The sequence below is a fragment of the Phoenix dactylifera genome, chromosome 6, assembly GCF_009389715.1.
Source record: "Phoenix dactylifera cultivar Barhee BC4 chromosome 6, palm_55x_up_171113_PBpolish2nd_filt_p, whole genome shotgun sequence".
NCBI classification, from domain to species: domain Eukaryota; kingdom Viridiplantae; phylum Streptophyta; class Magnoliopsida; order Arecales; family Arecaceae; genus Phoenix; species Phoenix dactylifera.
In genome coordinates this window covers 4,488,210-4,512,872 of record NC_052397.1, presented here as the reverse complement: position 1 = coordinate 4,512,872, position 24,663 = coordinate 4,488,210, and the positions used below count along the sequence as shown (strand labels likewise).

General features: G+C 40.3%; 1 protein-coding gene, 1 non-coding gene and 1 pseudogene across 2 annotated transcripts; 2 read left to right on the top strand and 1 right to left on the bottom strand.

Moving 5' to 3' along the window:
- Positions 1-5,400: 5,400 nt before the first annotated feature.
- Positions 5,401-8,469, top strand: LOC103702527. Its single transcript, XR_005512131.1, has 2 exons — positions 5,401-5,452; positions 8,027-8,469. It is a non-coding gene; the product is annotated as an uncharacterized LOC103702527 (transcript).
- Positions 8,470-9,941: 1,472 nt separating this feature from the next.
- Positions 9,942-24,085, top strand: LOC103702502 (annotated as a pseudogene).
- LOC120111157 (uncharacterized mitochondrial protein AtMg00810-like) lies at positions 10,503-14,262 on the bottom strand. Its single transcript, XM_039127718.1, has 2 exons — positions 14,105-14,262; positions 10,503-12,192 (listed from the first exon to the last, which is right to left on the bottom strand). Exons 1-2 carry the CDS (start codon positions 14,260-14,262, stop codon positions 11,022-11,024), a joined length of 1,329 nt encoding a protein of 442 aa, XP_038983646.1. The 3' UTR covers positions 10,503-11,021.
- Positions 24,086-24,663: the final 578 nt, after the last annotated feature.

Below are 24,663 nucleotides of genomic sequence, written 5' to 3'. Positions count from 1 at the left end.
AATCGTAGCGCAATCAAATCTAACTCTGCATCACAACTCAACTGAATTGGCTGCACGGGGGGGGGGGGGGTAGGCAGAATATCAAGTTTCCTCCAATGAGGATCTATGCAGTCGAGAGGAATGGGCCGACCTTCCACCCTGTACCGCGCAATCTGGTGAGCACATGGTATACCATGTGTGCGTCGAATAACGCACCCACAATTTGAATCATCAAACCCAACTGAATTGGCTCGTTTCGATTGGGCGAGGACATGATTTAACGCACTTATAGATATGAAACCTCGCAACTCTTTGAATTCAGCTGGCTTGAAGTTGTGCTGCACTACCAATAAACTCTTCTCCAATGAGGCTTTAACGGAGCCGTGCTGCAACTCAATCAATCCATGTATTCTAGTCCAAGATGACTCGAAACTTTCTTGGCTTGATCCAAGCTGCTTTTTGAGCTTTGCATGTGCACTCTCGACCCTAGTAAACAAATGAAAGTTAGATATAACAATTGAGGCAAATTAAAATTAAATGAGTCTTTATTTGTGATACCTATTTGTCGTCACATTTCCGTAGTGCCTGCATGTATCCGTCCACGCCGCAACAAATCTTTCCTTGTATTTGCTCAGCCAAGTATCTGACACATACTGTAGTGCATCTGGATAGGTACCGAACTCTCTCTGCAGTGCACTCCAGCGATCATTATACTCGTCTTCCGTGGAGGACAGCACTAGTACATTCCAACTCATAATAAATTTATCCCATTTCTCCTTCAATTCGAAAAATTTTTTGCACTTGGCCAAAACATTCCTACTAATATGCCATCTACATAATAAATGTCTAGCAGTAGGAAATACTCTATGAATTGCATTCATCAAAGCCAAGTCTCTATCTGTAACAATCAACTCAGGCAAAACATCATCAGCTATGACACTGCGCAATCTCTCTAATGCCCAAGTATAGCTTTCTTCCCCCTCAGAATTTAAGTATACAAAAGCAACTGAAAATGTCATGTCAGTAGATGTCACCCCCACAATCTCTAAGAGCGGAAGACGATACCTATTCGTCTTGTACGTGCAATCCATTATCAACACACGGGGAAATGCACGGAACAAATCAATGCTGCCAGGGTGTGCCCAAAATAAGTCATGCACAACATCCGTATTAGTACAATTCCTATGCCACTCAATATATTTAGCCTCTGATAATTTACCTAATAGATGTTGCATTTCAGACCTCCCGGCTTTCTCTGCAACCTTAAACCGTTGACGTACATTGTAGATAGTCTTGATAGTCGTAACATTGAGGGCATCTCTTTCCTTCAATGTGGATAATATGTCCTTTGGACGAACCAAACTCTTCGACATATCCACTAACAATTCCGTCTCCTGCTCAGATAATCTCCCTGCATATGAGTGCCCCTCCAGATTCTCTGCAGCGGGATGATTGTGCACTCCACATACGACCAGTAATATCCAATCATCCGCAGTATCCAATTTCTTTCCTCTTAATGCAAAAGGGCATCCACACTTCTTTGTCCCACAGGCAGTCTTTATTCCGCTTTTCTTTTTTGGTTCGGTACGTCCCACCCCTCTCACAACCTAACGTAATTCTGGGTTTCTTAGAAATGGTAATCTGCATCAGATGATTTGATTACAACAACAAAACCATTTCGCCTCCCAGCTTCACGACACCAATTACACAAGTCCTCTCTACTCTTGAAGATCTATACATTAAACAATTTATGTAAGTACACAGTTGTAAAAATAGCTCGCTAAACTAATACAAAATTGCACAATACATTATAATACCTCGTAAGTTGTAAATTCGCTTGTGTAATCCAGTACAAATTCTGATCCAATTATACTCGATTCGGTTGTAGCATAGCCCTACATATAAAATAATTTATCACCAAGAATTAATGAATCAGAGGATCTGTTCGGCACAAAATTCAGCACGGCACGCGATTTGGCACCAGAAGCCTTCTGTTCGGCTGCACAGTGCCGAACAGAAGGCTTCTGTTCGGCTGCACAGAGCCGGACAGAACCTTCTGTTCGGCTGCAGCCGGACAGAAGCCTTCTGTTCGGCACTGTGCAGCGAACAGAAGGCTTCTGTTCGGTTGAGGGTTGCCGAACAGAAGGCTTCTGTTCGGCACTGTTCAGCCGAACAGAAGCCTTTTGTTCGGCGATCCAGTGCCGAACGGAGCACGAACCGTGAAAAAAAAAAATTTCGAAACAAGGTGGAACACGTACCTTTGCGGCCGATTCTTCGTCCCAAATCACTAGTTGCTTGTCCATGCTTCGAATGGGGCTTAAATCTCCTTCAAAGATCGCCTAAACGATGTAAATGGATCGAGGGGTTTAAGGGGGTTTGAGGGGGTTTTTTTTTTTCTTTTCAAAACGAAACGGAGGAGGAAGGGGGTGTACTGAGAAATTTCAAGGGCAATATGGTAATTACACTAAAGGTTAGTTTGGTTTTTTTTTTTGGTTTTTTGGGGTGTCCTAGCAATAGGGGGGTATTAGTACTACCCCCTATATATACATATATATTAAATACCAATCACGCCCTATTATTTTTTATTTTTCCTTCATGCCCCATTGTTTCCCTCCCTAGGGTTAGGGTTTTGGGCGGCTCTCCCGTCCCTTCCCTTCCGCCGAAACAATCGCACCAAAGATCAAATCCAAGGGATAAAAATAGAGAAGAAATTCCTCCATCAATGTTGGTGAGCTCCTTCTCTTCCTCCTCTTCTCCATTTTTCCCCACTTTTTTATGCCAATTTTTCCGATTTCTCACGCCCCTAAACGTCTCAGTCTATTGCCCCGGGAAGAATTCCAGCACTTCATCCGGATCCTCTGCTCGATATCCGCACGTTGCTCTTTCGGGCATTGGCGATTTTCTCTCCGGAATTCTCCCAGATATCACAACCCGACGACGATCAGAGGTATCCTTTCTCTTTGATTCACTGTTCAATCCTTGATTTGCTAAACTTGACCCGATGTGGTCTATGTTGTTATCGATCCGTTTCTTTTTGGTTTCAGTCGAAAATTGCTCTTTATTTGATTTGAATTGATACAGCATCGTTTCTTGTTGAATTTAGTTATCATTATTATTTTTCATTACTATTTATTATGGTTGTCGTAGATCTGATGGGAGCCGCCATTGATGGTCAAAGCCCAGGACTAACTGTCGAGGAGCCATACCCATCAATGTGCAAGAACTGTTCTTCAGAGGTAGGCGCATGATAACTACAATGATGACAGCGATCCACGTTCTGTTTTCAAGTGTGGATACCGTCCTCGTTGACACTATGGAGCGATTGAAGAAGTTAAGGTTGTTATATGTTTAGCTGATTGAAATCAGTAATTCTGTATGCTTATGGAATGAAACCAACTTTTACTGCAATAATAGCTTAGTGTTGCATTTTGTATGCTTCTATGTGAATAAAGTTTCACTGCACGATAAATTCTCGGCTTTTGCTAATGGATTCCATATGTAGTTAGAATTGGGACATCACAATGTCGGTCAGGATTGAAGTTCTAATAACTTTTGTGCAGGAATACTGATATAATTTACTTTTTTCACTCTGGTATGATGTTTGAGGGAAAGCATTGCCATTGCTGGGAGATGTAGCCTGTACAAGGAGTTGGCTAGTATTATGAGTTTTAGAGGGTACTGCTGAACTTGATTTTGACAGTGATATGCATTGATTAGGAATTATGTGTGAAGAAGGATTGGGGCCTGCAGTTCACTCGTTACTCAGAAAATGCTGTTCAGTCTTCCACTTATAATTCTTAATGGATCAGTAGATGGGTGACTGTCACTGCACCTGTTCTTGAATGTGTCGGATGTTGGCGTGCCCCAATGCTGTAACTACTACTTTAGTTGATGCATTTGTCGCGACATGTGACAGACTTATTTGTTCTTCATGGACAGGGATTAGACCGAATATAGTTACTTGCAATATATTAATTCTTGCCTCTGCAATCGAGGTCTTTTGGTGCAAGACTTCTTGCAGTATATTGGAGAGCATGGCGCTTCAGATTTAATTTCTTCAAATACTATAATGGATGTTTTAGGAGGGAGATATCATCCAAGCATTGGATGATGGTGTCTAGGAAAGGTATTAGATTGATCGATTGCATATTAATGTTCTTATGGGTTCTGTTTGGTGGGATTTAAAGCTTGCTTACATATGTTGTGAAATGCACAAAAAGGGTTTTGTTCCGATCTTGTGACCTATAACACTTTAAGCGGTCTATCTAGAAAGGAAATTGATGGGTTGTGATATTAGCAGGATGTTTTGTTGGTGTTCTACTGATCAAATCTATACAAATTGGTCATTCAAGGTCTTTGCCTACAAGGCACTCTACAGGCTTCAGAGTTCTTGCAAAGTTTAAGGAATTCCATGGTCCAGAGCCTCTAATCTGGAATCTTATCATTATGGCTATGGGAGATTTGAGATGTTTACGGTGCTTCACAGTTAGATATGGATGTAGCAGGTTGTGGAACAATGTCTTCAGTACAATGCATTGATAATGCTCATAAAGGGAAACATAGTTATGCTGATGCTGAAGAAGATTTGCTCGTGGGCTTTTTTCTGATGTTGTTACGTATAACTATTGATTGCCGGTGCTGTGATGTTGTAATCTATTTTGCTCGCCAATTGCTCATGAATGTTGAAAAAAGGTTACCGCTGATATTTCTCTTCACTGAGTTGATCAAGGCCTTTGTTTAAAGAAATTCCGGAGTGGAAGGTGTTTACAAGTACAACTGTTAGCTCTTGTCACGTGCCATTTCACTTCTCATAAACTGCTGTGCAGCAGAGGGGAAACTGGCAGAGCATTGAACTATGAGAAATGACCATGATAGGGTCTGGGCCGCTAGTTTATGTATATTCATTATTCAAAGCTTTGAGGAAAGGATATTACAAAGAGGCAGGTCGAGTTATGGCACATGAATAGTTTTATGCTACATAGGTGTAAAGAAAGAGGTTGATTTGTAACATTATAGTGGAATTATGCAAGGTCCTTTCCTGATAAAAAATGTATTATTGAGGATTGCATCAATCAATGTATATAGACATTCTTTGTCACTTGTTTTCACCAAATTGGTGGAATGTTGCCATTTCGGCTCTCCTGAAAGTTACTGGAAACTTAGGAATCAGAGTTATTTGGCTATTAATAAGAGTTCAATTTTGGGAACCAATCCTTGGAATTTGCAATGTTTCAAATTTGAGGTTCAACTGACCTCAACAGTCATATTTAGGCTTTCAGATTCGTTAGCTTCCTTGAATATTGAAGGCTAACCTCATTGTCATGAAAATTGGTTATGTGATGAGAGTTGGTAACGACTGAAGTTCTTCCGTATCATTACAGAGCTGGACTAGTGGTTAACACAGAAGAATCATGATCATTACAAGCTGGACGTCATGAGACTGCTTCTTTTCAGATGCCAGCCTCAATTTACTGTAATTAGCAGTTAATTTAGCCTTAGAATTTTTTAACTCTGTAGTAATATGACGCTCTTTGGATTTTGCACACAAAGTTATACATCTGCTTACGATGCTATGAATATTAGATGTAGTTATGGAATCAGTTAAAATTAGAAAGTGACTGTTTTATAGTTATACCATATCATGTATGAAATTTATTAGTTCCATATGTTAACAATGATATGTCCATTTGATTCTATGCAAGGTTCGTGGTAAAACTCATATTCAACTTTTATGCATCACAGCATTGTTTTAGGAGAAGTGGGATGGGAAAGCAATCTACTAGATTTCTCTTTTAGAGAGCTGCGTCGAGGTAAACTTATGCCTTTTAGGATCGTTTGGTTTGTTCCTCACCGGAATATTTTTTTCTGGAAAGCCAATTCCTGGGAATATATGATTCTTGGAAAAATGGTTTTAACATGTTTGGTTGACCATGGAAAAGTGGTATTATTCTAGATTGGCCTATATTTGGTTGAGCATCTACTTTTGTATAAGTTGTGTGAATATCTATTAACTCGTATAAAGGGAAATCCCTTATCTTAATGATTTTGATGGCTTAAGGGTAGTTTTAGAAAAAAGAATCCCAATTTTCAACCGTGGGAAAATAGCTTTCTTGTTCCTTAGGGTTTTTCTTTCCACGAAATATGGGATGTTATTTCCATACAAATGCTTACTTTTCTATCTCTCTTTTTTGAAAACTCTAACCAAACAAGAGGTGTTTCTTTTAATTTTCCATTGACCACACTTTCTCCCTTCTTTTCCGCGAACCAAACAAGTCCTTGGATTTTGAATTTTCTAGAAATTAATTTAAGGCAACCTTTACCATGGAATGCCGTACCGGTCCGGCCGTGGACCGGTACCGGAACGGATAAAAAACCGGTATTTCCGGTTTTTTATCCGAACGGCCGGTACGGGTGCGTACGGCCGGTTCGGCGGCCGGTTCCGGCCGGTACGCCTCGTACCGTGCGAACAGCCGGTTCGCACCGGTATGATTTTTTTTTTTTTTTAGAACCACAGCGCCGCGCGCTGTGGTTTTGAAACCACGAGTACCGGCCGGTACGGGACCGGTACCGGCGTACGGACCGGACGACCGGTACCGTACCGGTCCGGCCGCACCGGTACCGTACGGCGGACCTTGACCTTTACTAAATTTTAGTGCAGTTTGGATTAGTCTTTGATTAAGTGTTCTGAGTCCATTTATATGATTAAATTTTTTAATCCATCATTTCTTGCTCCAAATTTATATGCCTTTTGTCATTCTTTCACGGGGTACTCACTTTCCTTTTCCTTTGTATGCAACTTTTTTGCTGTTGGTCATCTTATTGTGGTGGTATAGTAGGTTCAGATCTTAAGGGAGTTACTGCTATCATATAACAATTATCGATGAAGCAGCTGGACATGCTGATTTCATACCTGTGAGGAGCATTTGTATAAAGATGAGTTTCTTCAGCCATTTTTGGAGAACGAGATTTGTTATGTTTTAGAAGAATTATAGTTTTTGGTAAATTATGGAGTAAAATATTTAGTCAATTAGAGATATGCTTTTGAGAGGAAAGTCGAGCCTGACAATGTTCAGCTATTTAGTATTTGCAGGTGTCCTACTTTGGGCAGTATCCAGAATTAAAACCTTTGTTAGGTTATTGTTTTAACTAAGAAAGTATCTTAGCAGGCTTTCATGTTGCACCATGTAGTTTTGTTTTAGAAGATTTATGGTTTTATGGTAAATAATGGAGTAAAATTTTTAGTCAATGGGGGATCCATTTTTGAGAGGCAAGCTGAGCCTGACAATGTTCAACTATTTTGTATTTGTAGAGTCGTACTTTGGGCAGTGTTCGGTATTAAAACTGGAACTAAGAAAGCATTGGAGTAGGCTTTCATGGTGAACCATGCCATTTCTGTACATTCGATGCTGAATTTCTGAATATTCTAATTCAGAATTTCACCTGCCTACGTAAATTGTAAAATGACTGGATGCATAGGCAAGGGTTAACCGAAACATGCGATTAAATCACATGCAACAATCAAGCTTCACATTTCTTAAATTCCCAACTTCAAGTTTTGAAATGGGTGTGAAGTCCTCTCTTCACTCCTATGTGTAGATGCGTGCTTGCAAGTACAAAATATAAGTTTCTTTGGGAGCCTTGGGTAGGAGTTGGGTTCGACGCAAATTGTGGTGGTTGGCAAAACCAAGTAGAAACTGTTGATGTAGAGAGGTTGCCATGACTTAAATTGACATATATATTTTTAGCACTCCATTTTTCAATTGCTTTATCAAGGGGATGGTTTAAAATTTTCAAATTTTGTGAGTGTGCAAAATCCGAGTCTATGTTTGTGGTAGTCATTACATTTTGCCAATTTTTAGGCATAGTCAATCATCAGTTTGAGTATTTTCTAATCAGGGTAAACAAAATTTGTCGACAAAAAATCATTCATGTTGTGACCCTTTCATAAGTAGAGCATAGCTCTCCGAACATTTATACTCTTGAATAAACTTTATGATGTAGTGTTTTTTGTGTAAACATTGATTTCAATTTATGTGTTGCATTGCAGAAAGATGCATAGACAATATATCAAGTTATACCCTGCGTGGTTTAGTTCTCTTTTAAAGAAGAGAATCAAGTGCGGTGCACCAGCTAGAAGTCGGAGATCAAGTTACAAAAATAATAAAATTAAGTTTTTAATCAAATGGAGATCCTGGCCATCAGTGCTTCGCTTATTTGTATCCAGTATGCCAACATCAGTACATGCCTGTTGATTGTACAATGAATATGGAGAATGAAAGTGTATTTATTACTTCATTTAAGTAAGGGGAATTTGATGCTAAGAAATTGTAATCGAATATCTCTTTATTGATTTGATCAGACCATCCATCTGATATTCCTTGACTTAGTCATTTGCATCTACATGCAGTTGAATTCAGATAGTTAATGTTCATATGTCGACATGTACAAACACTTAATTATGCGGCAGTAAATATTTATTGATCTTTTTTCCCTTTTTTTTTTTCCCTAACAGGTAAAGAATAATCGATGAGACGAAGCGTAGGCAGAGAATAAAAAATGTAGAAAAAGGATTTGAGTAATCACATAGGACCAAATCTTATTGCTCGAAACAAGTCTGGAATTGTAATGAATAAAAAATCGTTATTAACCAACAGTCTAGAATGCTATTTTTTTTAAAAAAATCATGTATAAAAAATGATATACAAAAATCCCACATGCCATTTTGATATTATTGATGACGAAATCCATGTTTGATGAGCTCCACAGGAGCGGTGATGGAAATTGGAAAAGGAGACCAAAGGCGGGGGATAAATAAATTTTCTGATTAATGTTGGACTGAATTGTAGCAATCAACATCCGTTTTCCTGCGAAGAGTTAAATAAAAAAAAAAAGGCCTAAGGAGTGGTCTAACTAGTCTGAATTTTTCTTTTGGAAAAATATAACCTTATGAAAAAAATGATTTTCTTCCCTTATTGGTTAATTACAGTTTTCTAACTTCTTCTTATCATTAGAATTGGACTTATCAAATACAACAAATATATATTCAAATCTTCTTTATTAGCAAGAGTGTATTTTGGACCTGTCAATTATGTTATTGTCAGCGTCTCACTCACCGGCAACCTTAGCTGAATTGGAAGGGAATTTGATTTGATGTTTTAGGATATGTTTTGTTGCAAGGAAGTTATGAAAAAAATTTAAATTTTTTTTTAGAGACAATAAGTATTATAAATAAATTTTATTTGCAACTAAATATATCATTACTAGACCATCAAATAATCTGATGCAGTAGGGAATATTGACCATGCAACAAGCTGCCTGAGACAAGTATGCTTTGGATTTTGCCTATATTTGTATGTCATGTGATGTCGATTTTTTTTTTTTTTGGTATTTTATTAAGTGACTAGTGGCTCAAACCATATCTGACTATCAAATAGTTTCATAAGCATCGAGCAAGATTAATACTTATTGCTCATAGCATGATATGGAGACATGGGGCCACCCTGAAAGTTTTAAATCTTCTGATGGGATCACAACCTACCATCAAAGACTTCTTGTCTCGGTCGATGAGTGAAGGGGAAAATACAGAAGAAAAAGAGGATGCAAGGTGATGGGCGGTGGGGAAACGACATGGGCGGCGAGGGAGAAAAGAAACTAATCCTCTGCGGTCGTTAGCAGACGGTGGGAAAAAAAAGAAAAAAGCCATAGTCGGCACGTCAGAGAGCGAAAGAGGAGAGAGACGGGGAAACGTAAGCATTGGCCAACCAAGGAAGGGAGAGGGAGTACTTGGAACGTTAATTGTTGCAGTTATTTGCCTTCACGCCAAGGACAGCATTCATCTTTAAGATCTGTGGCGGTGGTTTGATAAATGCTTCTGATGTCATCCATGGGACGCCGTCAAACCAGTCTCCGTCACCCATACTAATGCGCCAAATTCCACCAATGAAACGCTCCAAAGCCAACCTATCTCGCACTCAACTCTGTCTCTTTCGTCCCTTGCGCGCACCTCACCACCCTCTGATGATTCTCTTTCTTCCACCCGGCAGGATTCCAGGGGAGAGGAACAGAGAGAGAGAGAGAGAGAGGCTTAGCTAGTGATGGGTGCATCTACTCTAAGTTAAGCTTGCAGCCAAGATTAGGAGGTACGTCATCTCTCTCCTCAATCTACTCTGAACTCTTAATTCAGGTTTTCTTGAAGATTGGGAAGGAAAAAGCAATGATATTAGTTGGGTTTCTCCTTCTGGTTATGAAGATTTGCCGGTTAAGATTGCGACAGACTTTGGCCTTTTGCTATAGAAAGAGAAGAATTTAGTTCTTGGTGGAGTTAATTCTTTGGCAGGTGCTAAAGCTTCCATCTCTCTCTATATGTACAGGCGAACTGGTTTCTTTTCTATAGTCATGTTTATTTTAATAAGAAGCAGTGACTCTCACTGATTGTATAGAAATAGTAAATAACTTCTTCTTCTTCTTCTTCTTCTTAATTCAGGTGCGCTAGAAGAATGAGAAGAAAAAACAAGGAGGTCAGTCATGTTTCTCCTTTTAGTTATTACGATTTGTTTGTTAAGATTGTGAAATACCTTGGTCTATTGCTGTAGAAAGAGAAGAATTTCTTCTTCTTCTTCTTCTTCTTCACTCTATCTCTCTGCGACAAGAGATATCTTCTTTTCTTATTGTTATCGAGTTCTAGTTTTGGGGAAATCAGGGAGCTGAATCATGAGCGAAAGGATATAGATTATAGAGGTTTTTTATTAGCTGGAATAAGTAGCAGGGAATTCTTTATAGTTGTCTAGGAAAGAAACAGGTTCAGGAATGATGCGAGAAATGAAGGGAGGTCCACATTGTTAAGATAGAGGAGAAGAGAAGATGAAGATCTTTTCTTACTGAGTAGAAACCATCCATAGCCCACCTTTTATAAGAAGGTGGCTATTGTATCAGCTCATGTACAGATACAACGGCTATATTACAACGGCTATATTATCAGATCATGTCACTAGCTAAGCTAATATACAGCTAAGCTAAAGCTAAGCTAACATCCTCCCTCAAACTCAAGATGGGAGTAAAGATGCCATCTTGAGTTTGTGAACCAAATCACGATGACGCCCCAGTGGATGTGCCTTCGTAAAGATATCAGCAAGCTGGTCCGCAGAAGCAACATATATCAACTGAAGAGTACCTTGCTTGATATGATGTCGAATAAAGTGACAATCTATCTCAATATGCTTCGTTCGCTCATGAAACACATCATTACGAGTAATCTGCATGGCACTTACATTATCACAATGAAGAGGAGAATTGCTAGTCAAAGGAACACCCATATCATGCAGCAGCCATCGAAGCCATAAGAACTCAGAGGTAGTATCTGCCAGTGCACGATACTCAGCCTCTGTACTGGAGCGAGAGACAACCGTTTGCTTCTTACTTTTCCAAGAAATAAGAGATGACCCAAGTAAGAAACAATAGCCTGTGGTAGAACGGCGATCTGTAGGATCTCCAGCCCAATCAGCATCAGAATAGGCCTGTATATCTAAAGTGGAGTAGGCTGAGAAATGAAGGCCGTGAAACAATGTACCCTTAACGTATCGAAGAATACGTAGGACTGCTGCATAATGTGTAGAGCGTGGAGCATGCATAAACTGACTAACCAAGGTGACTGCATAAGAAATATCAGGGCGTGTCACAGTCAGGTAGATGAGACTGCCAACCAACTGCCGATATAGAGTCGCATCTGTCAATAATTCACCATCTGTGGGAAGAAGCTTAGCATTCATTTCCAGAGGACTATCTACGGTCTTACTATCTGTCAACCCAGCACGAGATATCAACTCGGAAGCATACTTAGCCTGTGAAAGATAGTAGCCATCTGAGCTGGATGTCACCTCGAGACCAAGAAAGTAGCTAAGGGATCCTAAATCCTTCATCTCAAACTGTTGTCCAAGAAACTGCTGAAGTGTATGTATCCCTGACATGTCATCTCCAGTAATAACCATATCATCCACATATAGCAAGAGAAGAATAATACCAGCCTCAGATCGGCGAAGAAATAGTGCAGAGTCATATGCACTAGGAGTGAAACCTTGTTGAGTGAGGACTGAACTGAACTTGGAAAACCAAGCTCGAGGAGATTGCTTGAGCCCATAGAGCGCCTTTCGAAGACGGCAACCCTTTCCCTGTGGATGAGCGAGGACCTGGAGGAGGCTGTAATGTACACTTCTTCGGCTAAATCACCATTAAGAAAAGCATTCTTAACATCCATTCTGATGCATCTTCCCATTGCTTGACAGCTGCAACTGCAAGTAAGGAACGAAAAGTGGTAAGACGTGCAACTGGAGAAAAAAGTCTCCTCATAGTCAATACCATACTCCTGTGTGAATCCTCGAGCCACCAGACGAGCCTTGTAGCGTTCCACTGAACCATCAGCTCGAGTCCTTGATCTTATACACCCACTTACATCCTACTACAGTCTTTTCAGGAGGCAAGTCAGTTAGGTTCCCATGTATGCGTATCATGAAGAGCTTGGAGTTCATCAGACATGGCCTTTTTGCCAAAGAGGATTAGAACTGGCCTCGCGATAATTGCGAGGCTCATAGAGGGTAGCAAGAGCATAAAAACAGTGATAATCATTAAGATGAGATGGGATGGATCTTACCCTACTAGAGGCGCGAAGAGTAGGCTCGGATGATCCGGTTGTGAATGATCGGATCAGTGGACGGTCCAGACCCAGTGGAGTCGGTCGTTGGAGATTGCCTGATGAGCTCTCATCACCTGCACTGGAAAGGGGGTCTGGGAAAGAGATCAATAGAGGGGTTATTGAAGACAGAGATATTGAGGAGGACCCATGGAGAGCGGAGAGATGCTAGTAAATATTTTGTGTTCCCAAAATTGAACATGTCGGGAATATACGAAGTCGCTTTGGCAATAGGATCATAAAACGATAACCTTTTATGTTCAATACCATAACCAAGAAAACAAGCAGAGACGTGAGCGTGGTTCAAGTTTAGTACGTTCATGTGAAGGAAGCAAAACAAAACAGACACAACCAAAAACTTTTAGGAAAGAGTAAACAGGAACCTTCTCATAAAGAACCTCATCATGGTGATTTATTTGAGATTGTAGAAGAAGGTATCCGATTGATGGTATAGACTGCTGTAAGAGCAGCCTCTCTCCAGAAAGACACGGGTAAGGCAGCAGAAAGAAGAAGGGATCTGACAGTGTCCAAGATGTGTCGATGCTTTCATTCGGCACGACCATTCTGCTGAGAGGTGTAAGGGCAAGAACGATGGAATACTGTTCCATCTTGTTTTAAATAGTTTCATGAATGAGGTAGAGGTATATTCCATGGCATTGTCACCCACGAAAAACTTTTATGGGTTGACCAAACTGGGTTTTAACCCATCTGCTGAAAATCACGAAAAGTGTCAAGCAACTCGGAGCGATCACGTAAAAGATAAAGCCATGTATACCGTGAGTAGTCATCAATAAACAACACAAAATATTGTGATCCTTCCTTAGTCGCAACAGGAGCAGGTCCCCAAATATCAGAGTGTATTAAATCAAAAGGTGCGGTGGAGAAGAAATGCTTTTATTAAAGGGCAGAGCATTTTGTTTACCTAATTGACAGGAGATACAATCAAAAGGTTGAAAGTTAACTTTTCCCAATAACCGCTCGAAGTCCAAAGACTGGACACGAGACAATGAAGCATGCCCCAAACGAGAATGCCCAAAGACTCGAGGAGACAGCAGCAACTGATGGAATAGGACTAGAGCTAGGTACATGTAATGATGTGAGCTCAAACAGAACGACCAACTTTACGCCCAGTCCCAACGAGCTGACCCGTTTTCTGATCCTGCACATCACAACCTTTATCAGTAAAGGTTACCGTAAGGCCATGTTCTACAAGTTGACCAACAGACAGCAAGTTAAGAGATAGTTTCGGAACAACATATGTATTTGGTAAAGATAAGGTAGAGTAGAGACAGAACCTACGTGGCTAACAGTCAATATGAGAGCCATTAGCAGTGTAAATAACGGGAACATGAATTCAAGTTAGTTTCTATAGAAACTCAAAGAGGGATTAGAGGTCAATGTGATTACAACATGCAGAGTCAATGAACCAAGAGGAAGGTTTACCTGAGGTGGTAGAGAAGGTAGTGGCGAGATAAAACCTGATGAACTATTAGCCTCAATATCTGCTGTAGTAATGGATGAAGTAGGTATAGAAGAAGAAAGATGCAGACGCTTGACGAACCAGTAGAAGCAACAGCTGCAGTCCAATGTGACGAGGCCATCTGAGCTTTCTGAGCTGCTTTCTCCTCAGCTTGTTTCTTCCTACACTTTAAAATTTTATGGCCTATTTTGCCACAATAAAAACACCGTCCCTGAAATTTACTAGACTTTTCTTCAGAAGAAAAAAAAGTGGGTAAAATACTAGCTGTTGTGGTCATAATTGAGACCTCAAACAAAACCTTACTTCCTTCTCTTTTTTTTTTTTTTTTTTTTGATGTGACTGGAACTTTTCAACCTCTGTACCTGGCGCTAGGAGAAAGGTGACTTTGTGTCACGTCTCAGAGAGGGGGTGGCAGAGGCTTTTTGAATTTGCAAGTGCAAGGGGTCAGGGCCAAAACGGAGTGGCTTCCTGGCTTTGTTCAGAGGGGGGGTGGCTCGAGGAACTGAGGCAGGGGGAGCTCGGGAAGAAAGTGGAGAAGGCTCGGAAGAAGGAGATGAGCTCCACGGCTTCGACAAAGAGAGAAGAGCTCGGGATCTCAAGGGTCAGGAGGAGACCGGTGATGGGGACGGCGCTACACGCGACGACGGAAGAGAAGACAGCGTCGTATGAGAACTTGCAGCCAGCTCTCGCTCTCGAGCACTACGACGCCCAGGAAGGGAGATCCTTTTCTCCGGACGACGACGGCGACGAGGAAAGGAGGTCCTCTTCTCCCGATTCCGGACTTGGCGCTCGGCGGCAAGCGACGGCGGTGGACGTCTCCTCCGGATCCGGCCCGATCGGCGACGGAAAAAGAGCGGGGTAGGCGGCGACGGACAGTGGATGATGGCTCTCCCGGGGCCCTCAGGAACGTCTGCCTCAACTTGGACTGGACTTCCTCTGTCTTCTGGTCCAGCCGTCCTCGACCGTGATGCAGAGGAGGGGAAACTGCTGCAAGGTGTGGGCTGGATGTTCGACGTGCCAGATTCCGATGATCCTGGCGAAAAAGAAAAAGGTACGCTTCAGGTACACTCCCGTCGTGCCAGATCCCGACGATCCCTGGCAATGCCTGCCGCCGCCGAAGAAGAAGTGGCCGGCGGTGGCCTACTAGAGGGAGGAAAAAAGAGACCAACGAGAAAGATTTTTATGGCTCTGATACCATGTTAAGATAGAGGAGAAGAGAAGATGAAGATCTTTTCTTACTGAGTAAGAAACCATCCATAGCCCACCTTTTATAAGAAGGTGGCTATTGTATACAGCTCATGTACAGATACAACGGCTATATTACAACGGCTATATTATCAGATCATGTCACTAGCTAAAGCTAATATACAGCTAAGCTAACACACATAATGGAATTTTTACTGTCATAACATATGGGACATGAACATGTAATATGAAAAAAGGAATGGACCTGAATAACCTGTGAATGCTTTTGCTCGTCTAACTTGGGATGTAGATTTCAGGAAATGTTCTTTTCTTTGCTGTTCTTGATGAATTTAATATTTGTTGCTTCAGTTATATCATGCCTCATTTGGTTGTCGTGAACTGATTAAAAGAATATGTTTTTTTTTATAAAGAAAAAAATCTTTTCTCGTTTATGCTTCTCTTTTGATGTACCAAGTTCACTGAATGCATTTGCTACTCATCAAGATTGTCTTACTATATATGATCTCATCGACTCTGCCCTGTTCCTCACAGCTGTGTATTAGGTTGTGTTGTCGGTAAAATTGATTGGAGATTGGTACAACCATTTCCACTTGCACAGTCTCAATTGTGTGAGAAACAAATATGAGCGACGGTGTCATCAAGCAAGACAATTTAGTCATTGCAGAGCCAATATGGTCTTGTTTTATAGGGGGATGAGAATATAGGAGGCTTTTGCTTTGGGATATCCTTCCCTTCCAAAATTAAAGTGTATGCCAAGAAAAGCCATAATTTGATGGAACGTTATAAAAACTCTGAACACCTCCATTATGATTCCACGGAGACCAGAAATGAGAGGCTTGGCCCTGCAAGCCAAAGGTTTATGCAAGGTCCATCAAGTTCTGCAAACACCAATCCTAGACCTCCAGAATTTATTGTATCATATGGTGTTGGGCATGTATTAAATTACTCATTTCAAAACTGGTGAGGAGTTTGCTCTTGAATTCATGCGAGACAGAGCAAATCCCAGGAAGCCTCCTGTTCCAAGTACATCTGGAAATCAGATAACTGGCCCTGGTTATGTGGACCAGAGGGTGATTATAGGTCTATCTCCCCTGGGACCTCAGCGTGCATCTGATGATCCAGTGCTTGCAACTAAAGATAGAGTTCAATCTAAGGAAAAGGAGAAGAAAGTCTTCGCTGAGACTAAAAATAAGGGTGACCAGGGATTGGTGAGATCAGTATCACGTATCCCATCAGTTGGAGGGGATGGTCGAGGATTTCATCCATGGGTATCGTTCTGGAGTTTCCAATATCTCATCAAGAAAGGTGAAGTTCCTCTGCAGTTTGGTGGTAAATTTTTACCCCGACCAAGTGATGGGCAAGCTAAGGTATGTGGGAGGTGAGACCCGTGTGTTTCGAATAAGCAAGGGCATATCCTGGCAAGAATTCATGCAAAAAGACAAAAGCAATGTATAACGAAGCCCACACAATCAAATACCAGCTGCCGGGGGAGGATTTTGATGCCTTGGTATCGGTATCATGCGATGAGGATCTGCAAAATATGTTTGACGAGTGCAGTGTTCCAGACAAAGGTGATCGATCACAGAAAACCCAGGATATTTTTATTTCTTCAGATGATAATGATGACATCCATTTCAGTCTAGGCAACATGGAGGGGGATTCTGAAATTCAATACATGGTTTGCCGTCAATGATTTGAAGGGATCTGGGTGAAGTTTTGAGCCTATCTGGGCTTTCTAAGCACATCAGCAAGTGACTTGATTCAGTTATTTAATACCGAAGTCGAAGGGGTCGAGAAAAACTCAGCAACTCTTTTAAGTACTCCATCCTTTCCAATCCAATCAAACTTGTCTACTAGCTTTGATAATCCACAAACATCAGGACCATAAAATGCAAATTGCTGAAGGTGATGGGATCCATACTTGCCAGTCACCGTATTGACGGTTCTAAACAAGACACAATTTCAATTTCATCATCTAGGCCTTCTGACTGTGGCAGTAATGTTCCCTATTCACCCGCTGGTGAAACTTCTGTTCCAACGACAGTCCATGAGTTAGTACATGTTCATCAAGGTGTGGCCTGAAGGGCTGTATGGTGGTACCAGAAGTCAGGCTGAAGACGCAATCGGTGAAAGAGGTGGAATCAGATGTTAATGGTTTAGCCCACCAAAACAATGAAATCAAGGAGATACGACATGCGGCAAGTAAGTGCTCAGCACCCGCACTGCAGAATGATGGTTCAGTTTCAAAATTTATGCATGTCAAAGTATCCTGTGGATCTTCTCCACCAGAGAATGCAGCTTCTTCAAAATGCCATGGGAAACATGTAAATACCAAACAGGTGGTACCACCACCTGATACTTTGACTTCTGGCCAGAATTCTGCACCCAAAGAGGATGACAGTCGCTGCGCATCTGCAGGAGATTTTTACTTCTGGATTTTCAGACTATGAGGCTAATGTCATGGTCTTAGCTATGCAGATCCAGCTTCAAGTTCTTTACCGATTTTTTCGTACTGAGTTGATTCCACGGGAACAGGCAGAAGCCACTTGTTCGTCTATCAAAGTCTGATGATTCAGTTGGGTTTCCAACAACTAGCACTTCACCCACATACTGGTGTGACTCAAGAATCATTTAAAGAAACTGTTAACCTTTACCTGAAGCAAACCCAGTTGCACAAAGTGAAAAAAGTTCCTTTAGCTGCAAAACTACCTGCTCCTGAATCGACAACCATCATGGATGATGCGACACAGATCAACAAGTGTGAAATATTGCTGATGCAGTTAATCAAATGAGCAGTTTCAGACCTTTATCTGCATCAGAGAAATCAGAAACTTCAAAAAAATTTTGTAAACCTGTGAGTGGCAACACTTCTCAACCAAGCAGAATAGGCATGATCCAGAAAAGGCTGCAGTTAATCGAGTTTCTCATTAAGTATGGCAGCACAATGGTCAGACGGATGACATGAGTAATGAAGACCAGCTATAGAAAGAGCTATAGAACTGGGAAGGAAGATTGAGCAATCTGATCAGGACCCCCTGCCACTGCGCTTGGTTGGTGATAAGAATGTTGTAAACAAAGATAAGACCTGGTATGATTCTGATAGAAGCAGGAATTCAGAAAATTCCACAGTTGTTAGTGAGACGGGTGTGGTTAAAAGTCATTTCAAAGAGTCCACTATTGATGGAGCAGAGGCAGCTGAAATGAAATGTTTATCGGCAGGCAGAGAAACTATTACCAAGCAACTGGAAAATCCTACTTCTTTGCATAAGCTTCACTGTGAGGAGAATATCACCAAAGCTAATCTCTCCAATGATGCTGAAGAATATGGCTTAACTTATGTGTGGGTGGAGAGCTATGCTGGAGTTGGTTTCTCAAAAGGAATCTTCTGTTCCTCATGTTCAGCTCCTTGACACCTTTCCCGAAGCTATGACCATTGATAAATCCTCAAATGTAAGTGCTCCATGCAAAGATGACATTGGCATCGGCTTGAAGATGCAAACCCTGAAAAACTTGTCTTTCCAGAGAAAATCGGCTCAAGACAAGCCTGTAAATAAAGATGTTTTTCTTTTCGACCAAGACATTATCAGTCACCGTTCCGTGCATACCAGAACTGAAGAGGGATTTTCTAATGCACATCACTCTGCACCTTTAAAGGATGATGTTACTAAATTGTGTGAAAAGAATTCCCAAGTTGATTGCAACGAGAAAAGGCAACGAGAATCATCTGGCCCTCATGAACAGGATGCTAAGATGTTGCACCCAAATGATATTCCATCAGAGGTCACACAAACTCATTTACTGGACAAAGGTGGTGATGCCTTGCAAGCTGGGAATCCCTCGTCTGAAGTCGGAAACAACTTAGGAACACTAATCTCAGATTGTGAGGTATGTATTTGTGCTCGCGGGCATGCGCATGTGTGTGCATGTGTATGTTTTCACTTGTAGCGTAGTTATTGCTGTCCACCATCAGATCTCTGCAGACAAAAGTTTGCTAACTTATTTTTCCTATAGGAATTGAAGCCGGAGATTGGGCCAGCCGCTGCACCAGTAAATGATGCTTTGCTGAAAGATTTTCTTCCAAGTCGCTTGCAGGTATATTACTTGGAGCACCTCTTCTGTAATGCACGCACTAGGAGCACTAATGCATGGCTTTTTGAAAATAGTTAAGAGGTTTTCTTGCACTTCTTGATTGATAATTGGCATACATTAGCAATTACTGAAGATGACTTGTTTTTCCTGCATTAACGTTACTTGTTTCACTATGACATATCATGATAATAGGTTGTGTTGAATGGTGGGAACTCAAGTAAAACTTTAACTGTTCTATGAGTTGTATTCTTACATTATGAACGGATAAGCCCTATTCTTATTCTTTGACTTTTTCCATTGTTTATATTATTATTACCTTAGTGTTAATTTTTTACTTTCTGCGATCCTTTTGATTGTAGCTATTTTTGGCTCAAGATTTCAGACAGGTTGCATGCTATTGTTGTTGCTATTCTCATGCATTTATGGTTGCAGCAGGTGAAAAGTTTCCAATGTTCATATGCTGTCCATCATGCTGCCATTAGATACTATAGAAACTTACATGTAGTTTTCTTTCTTCCTTGATCTTTCATTTCGAAATATGCTTGTTTAGATTATTTTATTAGTTTTAAGATCTCTCCAAGTAGATTTCAAATACAAGGAGAAGAAAAATTAAAAATATTCTTCTCCTTTATTTGATTGTTTGGTTATATATTGGTCCTTATTTATTTTACAGGAAAGGAATCCATCAGTTGGAGATGGGCCTTTCAGCTTGGTTCCTTACCCTGTCTAGTAGAACACCAAAATAGTGATTATATCAGAGGTTGAATACACCTAACTGCTAAACCTGGTACCCTCACTAATCAGAAATACCGCAAATCAACAAACACTTGAAAGAAAAACATTTTGCTTTAATGTTTCCTGGCATACTATAGTTTTAGTTTCTTTGTTTGAGATAAATTCCTTGTATCTCTTCTTCTTCATCATCAGTGGAGGAAATTGAGTGCAATTCTATCTCCCAGTATTTAATGTACTTCTAATGCTATATTGATTGACACATGGCAGTTTGCTGTGTGCACTGCTCATTTTAAATTCCAGGGATCCGTTCAGACAGCATCTGGAACATAAATGAAAGATGACAAACTCATTTAATATGGGAAGACATGGAGAAGTAGCCGGTCAATAAACCTAAAATCCTTTTTTCATTTTTTTAATTTTTGAACTAGGACAGGAGGAAACCCAGCCGAAAATTGGGTGAATGCGGAACTTGAACCCAAGTTGTTGGTACCAATCTCCAATGACTTTACCAACTGTACTAGTTGGCACCCTCCAGTAAAACTAAACTCAGGGTTTAAAGTATTTCCCTTGGATATTAAAACTAGAATTATGTGCCCAGCCAGAATTACAGTATAAACTGTAAAAAGGGCTCTCTAGTAATCCATTTAGGAAAATGGAATACTAGCAGCCACTTAGAATTGCTCATTTTTGCTTTGCATCGTTAATGAATATTGGTAGCACTTATTTTTGTGAATGATCTTTTATCAGATTGTAAAGAATGAAGATCTTGAAGAGCTCAGAGAACTAGGTTCTGGCACATTTGGAACTGTTTATCATGGAAAATGGAGGGGCACTGATGTGGCCATTAAAAGGATTAAGAACAGTTGCTTTACAGATAAATCATCTCCAAATAGATTGGTAAGCTTTTTGAGGTTTCTTTTTTTCCATTTCTAATTCTCAATGTTGAGCCATAGCAGAAAACGAGCTTATGTGCAAGCAAATGGAATTGATTGACAATGTTGAGCCTGAATAATTTTCTTTTTATAATTTTTAATATACATATATAAATAACAAATGAGTCCACTTATAGACTTCAGAGTTTTGGCGGGAGGCTTGTATTCTCTCAAAGCTTCACCATCCAAATGTTGTGGCTTTTATGGGGTCGTGCAAGATGGACCTGGGGGGACATTAGCAACAGTAACAGAATTCATGGTCAATGGTTCTCTTAAGCATGTTTTACTACGCAAGGACAAGTATATACCCCCTCTCTCTCTTATCTCCTCTGTTAATATATTCTTATAATCAGAACTAACACTTTGGATTCTGGATAATTGGATATAATAGGTATCTTGATCTACGTAAGCGGCTTGTACTTGCAATGGATGCAGCAATAGGGATGGAATATCTACATTCTAAGAATATTGTACATTTTGATTTGAAATGCGATAATTTGCTTGTGAATCTCAAAGATCCATCAAGACCAATTTGTAAGGTATATTACATTTTTGTTGCTAAGAGAGACATAGTTTCAACTAAACTAAATGCACTTCATTAGTTGCATTGCTAAAAGTGACACTCCTTACGCATGCCAAGCGAATCATTTGCAAGTTGTCCAATGCCAAATATTCGGCCATCTGAGTTTTAGTATTTATCCAGGTAGGTGACTTTGGCTTGTCAAAGATGAAAAGAAATACAATGGTTTCTGGCGGTATGAGAGGGACACTTCCATGGATGGCTCCAGAATTATTAACTATCAGCAGCAACAAGGTGTCTGAGAAGGTATCATCCAATCTTTTTCATTTCGTAAGATACACAGTTACTATGCTTTTGTTATGGATTAAGCAACAGCACATTACTGTGCTTATTGTATACACTTTTTGAATACTGTCCCTGTTGCATATTGAATAAATTTGGACATGGCATGCATGCATGAATCTCTGATGGTATGACATATTTAATGCATGCGATCTCTATAATCGTGGGTAATGGCCAGATGCCTAATTGGGAAAAGTATTCAGTCCCACAATTGCTCCCTGAGTTCTACCATATTGAAGCCCAACAACTTTTGTAGGAGCTCTTCCTAGAACTTCAGAGAATTGTTATCAGGGGAAGCATTTGTTTAAGCAATATCTCTGTAGGAGCTCAAAATAAACCAATAGCATCAATCATGCTATTGCTAAATGAAGCCAATGGACTGTCAGTGGAATCTGGTCTCAGAAAGAAACAAGGAAAATGTTGCTATTGGTTTATTCTTAATTTTGACTATTTGCAAGCCATGACCTTCACTATCATTTACGTGCTAGTGATGTGTTTTTTTTCCTCCTCTTTTGTATATGAAGAATTAAGAATAAGGTAATTCAGAATACCCCTCCTTTATAATGATCTATTCCATTGATTATCAATTGGTAACCTGGTATTGCATGTCAGGGGCAAATTGACACTAGAAATCTCCTAAGAAAAAAGTTCACCCGCATGTTTGAAGTCTGGCTTACCAAGATTCGAAGGTTTGTTAATGTTAAGAGCTAATCTATAATGATGCTACAGGTTGATGTTTATTCCTTCGGCATTGTCATGTGGGAAATTCTCACCGGTGACGAGCCTTATGCTGATATGCATTATGGTGCAGTTATAGGTATGCTTTCAAAACTTCACTACTTCTTCAGGAAATTGTATTGTTTAGTTCATGATACTGGATGTTTGCTAGTAGTCTTTGCCAATGCCTGCTTTGGAGTATTCATGACCCTTTTGAACAGTCATACCCTAGAACTTTTAGATCTGAAGGTGATACTTCTTGATATCACTCTCAGGAATGTTGATCTTATGACCACTTAATGCTTTCCTTTTCTCTGTATGCAAGGACATAACTTGTTTGGGCTCAAAATTATGCCACAGTGCATACTAAACATAGGCTGCGGCCTCAGCATCAAGAACTGATTATAGCCTGTGTTTCCAATTATGTGATGATGAGTTATATCATTTGGAAAGAATTCGTAAGGATGACTAAAGCCATCCTAGTTTCACGGTTCTGCTGGAATCGATTTTCCAACCAACAGTCCACTCCTCTATTCCCTAACTAACTAGTTAATCGTGTTGTGAGAGAGAGAGAGAGAGAGAGAACCTTGGCACAATGATATGGTTGATCCATTGTGACCTCCAGTTCGAAACATGGAAACAGCCTCTTTGGCAGGAGTAAGGCTGTGAACGTGCGACCTCCCCAGACCCCGCAATGGTGGGAGCCTTGTGCACTGGACTACTCTTTTTTTGGTGAGAGAATGAAAATAAACCCAACCTGTAGAATGTGTTTGTATGCTGATAGAACTATTAACCAAGTATGGCATTAGCTCTGTGATAGTAGCATCTTGAAGGGTTTTTCCTGCTTCTTCCCAAAGTGACAAAAGTTCTAGTGCTGAATTAGCTTTCCCTGTCTACAAACAGGAGGTATTTTAAGTAACACACTTAGGCCTCCTGTGCCAAATTCCTGCGACCCAGAGTGGAGAAGGTTGATGGAACAATGCTGGGCACCTGATCCTGACCAACGACCGTCATTCACCCAAATAGCCAGTCGGTTGCGCTCCATGTATGTGGTGAATCAAAATAGATCTTCCAGCTGATGGGATTTGCCATAACTGTGGTTATGGTAGCCACTTAAGCCGTTCATTTTCTTTCCCCTCTTCTCTTTTCCTTTCCTTTTTTTTTTCTTTTGTATTTTGAGCATAATTTGGGCGTAAATGTGTTATGTACATAATCTGTGGGATGTGTGAGAGTAATGTTTTGGCGCTGAGCGTGACTACTTTGGAGCTGTGAAGGTCAACGGTATTTGGAATAGCTTCTTTTTTTTCCCTTCATGAGATGAGCTTTATGTATTGTTTCAACTGCTTAAAGATATTATTATGTGTTTGTAAGTTCAATTTCATGATCCCATTAATATGCTGTTAGTACTTGTTAGGGTAAATAAATAGTTTTCTTGCTCACAGAGACACACACACAGCGTATTCATTCTTTGTAATACTTATTAAATAAGAAGAGTTAGAACTAACTAGCTTGTACAACTTTTCTTCTAACTTCATCATAGAATATGGAACCATTTGATGTATTATCAAAGCTTTTTGCTGCTAAAACTTGGTGAAGTCTAGCATTCATACCCTGGTAGTGGATCATTATCACTCTATTGCCCGCACGAAACAGAAAAGAAAAGGTACTCAGCATCTCCCAGTTTCTGTAATTGCAACATTTGTTCTTAAAATCCGGCTTATGCTTCTACACCAATCCTCTGCTTCTGGATGTCTGCGATATACTTCTTTTAATCTTGCGGACTGCATTTCATGATCCTTTTCTCAAAAATGGTTCTGCTACAGTGCTTCTAAAAATTCATGCAGAATATTTTTTCAAATTTTTTTGGATCATATAATAAAACAAAGGGTTACCGTTGTCAGATCCTTTAATACAAATACCTTCCAAGGTTCAAACAAACCACTGGGTCCAATCCTGGAGTCAAATTCTTTTCATGCTTATT